Source organism: Entamoeba nuttalli (assembly GCF_000257125.1).
Source record: "Entamoeba nuttalli P19 unplaced genomic scaffold asmbl_4462, whole genome shotgun sequence".
In the NCBI taxonomy this organism is placed as follows: Eukaryota; Evosea; order Mastigamoebida; family Endamoebidae; genus Entamoeba; species Entamoeba nuttalli.
Window position 1 is genome coordinate 1 of NW_008576809.1, and position 6454 is coordinate 6454.

Below are 6454 nucleotides of genomic sequence, written 5' to 3' on the forward strand. Positions count from 1 at the left end.
TTCTTGATTTTGTTCATCTTGAACTATGACTGGTTCATTTCTAACAATATCATAAAAAGCAACAGAAGAATACGTAGTTCCTAAGTCTATTCCAACTGAAAACGAATTTTGTTCTACTGCCATGAAATGATGTTTTTAAGTTTATTTTCAGTGGTATTAAATATTGTTTTATTTTACAACTTATTTAAAATAAATGTCATTTATTTTATTTTTATAAATAATAATAAAAAATAATAATTATTAACTAATTGTTAAATTAATAAATGAAAAATATTTGAAACGTTCATTGATTGGTTTAAGTATATTTCTTAATACTTTCTTAAATTATCAAAAAGTCTAAGATTAATGACTCTTCCTTTCAACAAATTACTATTCTTTCACAAATTGAAAGAAACAAAATGTATAAACTGTGACTTTACAGTAGTCTTTTCAGAACGGATATAAAACTGGTAAAATTTTAATAAAGTTGAAGAAGAAAATTTAACAACACAAATATAATAATGAAAATACTAACACACCACAAAATCATTGTTTTAAATGAAACCACATTATCAATAACTTTGTCAATAAAATTATAAAGAAAACAAATGATGGTTGGTAAATATATGACTTATTTAGAATTCTGTTTTGTATCAATAAACAGAAGGTTATTAAATTATGTGATGAAATATAATTGGTTTACAACATACTATGTTATTTAAATGAAACTAACTTTGAACATTTAAGTTATTACTACAAATAGTTTATATTATAGTTTTAAAATTATAATAATTAATAAAAAAACAATAAATAAAAAAGATAAATGAAATGAGAGAGGAGAGATATAAATCAGAAAAAGTATCTTATTTAAGGGTATAAAAAGAATAAGTTCAATAGTAATTATTAAGTCATATGACTAAATTAACTACTATTGTTAGAATAAACACATAATAAAAATAATGTAATATTCTAATAAAACTAATATCAATAAATTTCAATAAGAATAAAAGAACGATCAGAGAAAAAACAGTGGAGTATTGATAACTGAAAAAGAGGTAAGAAGAGAAATAATGAAAACAATAAAACAAAAGAAGATGAATAAAAAAAATTAACAACAACAAAATTTATGATATGTAAATAAATAATAATATTTATAATAAAATGTTATTAAATTTCAGAAATAATAAAAAAAAAGTCATAAATAACGAAATTTGAAATTGATATCAAAATAATAAAGAGTTTTAACAATTAATTAAAATAATTTTTAACACAATTTTGAATAGAAACAGAATTTCTTTGAACTAAAGTAAAACAAAAACTAAAAAACAATAAAGAAATGACAGGTTTTGTGATATTTTAATTTGTTATTTTTCAATCACCAATTTTTAATAATGTAGTATTCTTAGTTTAAAATACAGTTTGTGTGTATAGTAACAAAAGGAAAGAACTGTCATTATTTTAATCAGATAGTATTATTTAACTATCTCTCTTATAAATAATTAAAATAAATTTAAAAATGAAATAGAATTAATTGATTTTGTTTTTTTATTAAAACTATTAATAGAACACTTTTTCAAAAAAAGAAAAAAAAACAAACAGCAATTTTACGGTGAAAGTTCATAACGAAATTAATTAAAAGATTTAATAAAAAAAAACTATAAGTAATAGAAAAAAGAAATTGAGAAGTAAAAATAAAATGAACTTCAAAATCACAAAACATAACAAATGTCTGAAGGATATCAAGTTGTTATCATAGGAGAAGGTTCAGTAGGAAAATCAGCTTTATGTTTACAATTTGTACGAGAAGTCTTTTCTGTAGAATATAGTCCAACAATTGAAGATACTTATAATAAAACTATTAAAGTCGATTCACATACAGTAACATTTAATTTAATTGATACTGCAGGACAAGAAGAATATGTTGCTTTGAGAGAACAATATTATTTAAAAGGAGATGGGTTTGTATTAGTTTATTCTATTGAAAATAAATCATCATTTATGGCAATTGGAAACCATAAAGATAGTATTTCAGTTATTAGACCTGATGGAGATGTTGCTTTAATTCTTGCAGGAAATAAATGTGATTTAGAAGAACAAAGAGTGGTATCAAAAGCTGATGGAGAGGCATTAGCTAAATCATATGGAATTGATTTTTTTGAGACATCTGCTGCAAAACGAATAAATGTTGACGAATTGTTCATAGCATTAGGAAGAAAATTACTTCAAATTAACCATAAAGGTGAAGATGCACCAAATACAACTTCCCCTTCAAATGAAAAAAAACCTGAAAAGAATGAAAAGCCAAAGAAAGAAAAAGGAAAAAAGAAAGGAGGTTGCATTATGGTTTAATCACATTTTCTTCATATAAACGTTGTTTTTTTATTTTTTATTATTAATTTTTATTATTATTACTTAAAAAGTTCTTAATTATTATTTTTTTAACATAATGAAATGAAAAGGAAAATAAGTAAAAAGGCAAATATGATTATTTAATAAAAAAGAAAAAGAGTCAATAATTTAAAGAAGACGAGATATTGATAAGATAAATGAAAAGATTAAATCACACTATCACAAATATTTTGATATTTATTTTATCGTTATTTATTAAATAGAACTTTAAAAAAAAAAGAGTAATTAATGAAGGACAAAGCAAGAATTAATTAAACATAATTTTCATATATTTTTTCAGTTACAATGAAAAGTATTTGAGATACCACTACAAATATATGCTTCATCACTAAAAATATTAATCCAAGACCATTTTACTTTATAATTACTTTTAAAAATTCTAATTTCATAATTAATTCCTTTTTTTAATAAAGTTTTATCAATATTAATATATCTTTCAATAACACCTTCTCCAATAAATTCTAATTGTTTCATTCCAATAAGAAATTTTTCTTTACTTTCTTCTTGTTCAACAACATAAACTCCAAATAAGTCATCTTTTTCTGCAGGTTCTTGTAGTTTTATTAAAATATCATTTTCGTTATCTATTTCTGTTGAAATTTTAATTTCAGTTCCAACAACAAAATGTTCAACAGATTTGACATCATTAATTCTTTCATCTTTCATATTCATTAAATGAAAGTCATAAATTCCATTTGGTAATAGTTTATCAAAAAAATATTCTGTTTGACTATCATTTATCACTGCCATAGCTGAATATAAATTACTTTTTCTTTTTGTTGCGCAACACACCACTTTATATCCTGCTCTCCATTTACATCCTTCTTTTATTCTAATTCTAATTTGATACATTTCATTTTCACTTTGAATTGACGTAATATCAAAGAATTCTATCAATGTTAATAAGTTCATATCTTATTGTTTTTTTTATTATTTTTTAAAAGTTCATTTTAAATTATTATTTATTTTTTATTTTATTTTCATCTTTTTTTTCAATTGATAATTTCTTTTTTGATTTTTTTTTATATTTCCCAATGAATAATTTCTTTTTTAAAAAATCAGATTCTATTCTTACTGAATTTATTTCTTCTTTTTGGTATTTTATTTCTTAAAAATTTATTTATTTTTTTTTTGATATTCTACTTATAAAATACTTCTCTTTATTATAATAAAAAAGAATGGTAATACTAATTTATATAATAACATTATTATTATTTGCTAGTTTGATAGAAAAAATTCAATGCTCAATGAAATGATAATATAATACAATATCATTTTGTAATAATTTATGTTATTATTGTTTTCGTTCTAATTAATTTATGAAACTTATAGTAAAAGATTTGAAATTGATTAGTAGCATAACTTTAAATAATAATTAAAACATTTCAAATTTCTATTATGTTATTAGACATTTTAAATAACATATTGTTATAAAATCTAATCCCAAAATAATATGATAATAATAATACTTTATTTAATTTTATAAAATTATTTTATCAGTGTATTTTAAACAAGACAAAACACTAATTTCTTATGGTTATGTTGTTTAAATGGTATTAATTAATACTAGTCAAGTTATGAACAAATAGTCAGAAATATCATATCATTATGGCTACAATGAAATAATAAATCTATTTATACTTTAATTTAAAGTAACTTAAAACGATTAAATATTAATAATCAAAATAAAAGAAAATGAATGTAATAATTGAAGTATAACAGAAGTTTAATAAAAAAACAATCAACTAATAAAAATCAGCTTATAAAAAGAATTAATTTAATTTATCAATTTTAATAATATATCATAATTCTTCATTAATTATAAAATCTCAAATTTTAAGAAGAAATACAATTCGTTTCAATAAATTTTCATTTAACCAATTAAATAATAATGAATTTAAACTGATTAAGAAGAATTAGTTTTAAACAAAATAACCAAACTTGAAAACAAATATTATTTACTATTATTTATGTTGATTTACAGACTAACACAACACTGTTAATGAACAGTAAAAAGAACAAATAGCCATTATGATTCTATGTTTAATTATCTTTTTTAAAAAGCGAAGTTATTATACAAAAGTAACATAAATAAAACTATTTACTAAGTCTTAATTTCATTACTACAAGAACATTAAATTGTGTAATAATGTTAATGATTTATTTATTTTTATTGTTAATGGATAATAAAAAATTTAATAAAAAACTTCTTTTGAAAAAGAGTTAATAGAAATAATGAAATATTTACATTCATTTTACAATAAATAGTATTGTATTTTCTACATCATATCTTTTAACTAATTCATTAGCACCATTTATGAAATACAATAAAATAAAATAGTTGTTGCATTTCTTATATTATGAAAAGAGGTTGAATGTCTTAATTTGATGAGTTACAGTATTGTTAGTAGTGGAAAAATTAACAAAATTAAAACACAATAATTTAACCAAACAAAGTTATAGAGAAACTTCTAAAAAGTAAATAGAAGTTGATTAGTAATAATTTAAAATGAAGAACAATAAAAGATTTAAACTATTAAAGGGGAGTATTAGAGTGTAATGAATAAATGAAAATATAAAAAACGATTTTTAAAAGAAGAAGAAGATTAAAAATGAATTTAGAAAATAGGTTTGATTTAACATAAAGAAGTACAATAGGTTGTATTAGTTTCAATACATCAATACTTTTATATAAATTAAATTTGTTGATAGTAATTATAACAACCAATACCCAAAGTGATATGGCGTGGATTAATTAAAACATTTAACAAACATTGATTTAAAATTGGTTTCTTTAGTTATTGGTTCATAAAGCAAATTCATTTCATTCATCTTTTTTTCTAAAATGGTTGTTTCAGTTCTATGTCGCATTCAGCATTATCTTCTTGAACAATTCAACATAAGTATGAGATTCAATGAAATATCAGTAAAGACTCATGTCTGACCTTTAATTTAAGTCTTAAAAATTCCTATGTTAAGTCTTTGTCTTTAACAAATTTTGTTATTAAATTGATTGACTCAAGTACAACATTGTTTTGTTGAATTTTTTCTTCAGGGTTTTGTTTGTTAGAGAAAATCTTTTCAAAGAATTTTTTAACGTCATCTATACAATCTATTATCCAAACCAGAGAAAAATAATATGAACAGAATGGTTTATTAATTTTTAGTTTCTCATTTAAAAATAATAATTAAGAATTTAAGTTTTAGTCATTTTTGATTTTCATTTTGTTTGTTTGATGTTATTTCATTCACTCTTTTGTGATTCTTGTTCAATATGTATTTCTATTTATTTATATTCACCTCAATATTTCATTATTATTTCATTAGATATTTCATGTTTTTATTTATTATATATTTTACAATTATTTCCATAAAATTACAATATTTTATTCTTACACCATTCTTATTATTTCTTTATTGACTATTTCATTTATTGTCATTATTCTTGTAATTCCTTTTATTTTAATCTATTAATTTGTCTTCTTTTATTTTAGTGAATGTTATACATTTCAAGTTTATTAGTAAGTGTCAGATGTATCTTTTTATCATTTATAATTATCATTTTGTTATATCATTTATTCTTATTTATTTATTTATTTATTCATTTATTTTATTTTTTAGATAAATGTATGGTATATTTTATGAAATAATAATTTTATTGATTATTTCATGGTTCATTTCATTGAATATTTCTTTGTTTTTATTCTTCTTTGCTTGTTTTTATCATTACCATTTTTATTGTTTAATTTTATTTTATTCTCTTGTTTTATTATCTATTTCTTCATTAAATTTATTTTATATTTCAATATAGTTATTATCATCATATATTCATTTATTAAATTCATATTTAATTTGTATTTTCTTATTTATATTATAATTTATTATTATATTTTCAATTATTGTTATTTTATCATTACAAATAATACATCATTTCATTTATCATTTAACGTAATTAGTAATTTATTCATTCCATACATTTATATTATTTTCTTTCATTAATTTCATTGTTTATATTTATTTTTTATATTATTATCGTATTATTTTATTTGTTATTTTCTTATCATTT

At 19.9% G+C, this 6454-nt stretch overlaps 2 protein-coding genes across 2 annotated transcripts; one reads left to right on the top strand and one right to left on the bottom strand.

The window, feature by feature from the left end:
- Positions 1-1704: 1704 nt before the first annotated feature.
- ENU1_104100 (Ras family GTPase) lies at positions 1705-2328 on the top strand (the record flags this gene model as incomplete). Its single annotated transcript, XM_008859395.1, has 1 exon — positions 1705-2328. One exon carries the CDS (start codon positions 1705-1707, stop codon positions 2326-2328), a length of 624 nt encoding a protein of 207 aa, XP_008857617.1.
- Positions 2329-2664: 336 nt separating this feature from the next.
- Positions 2665-3300, bottom strand: ENU1_104110 (hypothetical protein; the record flags this gene model as incomplete). Its single annotated transcript, XM_008859396.1, has 1 exon — positions 2665-3300. One exon carries the CDS (start codon positions 3298-3300, stop codon positions 2665-2667), a length of 636 nt encoding a protein of 211 aa, XP_008857618.1.
- Positions 3301-6454: the final 3154 nt, after the last annotated feature.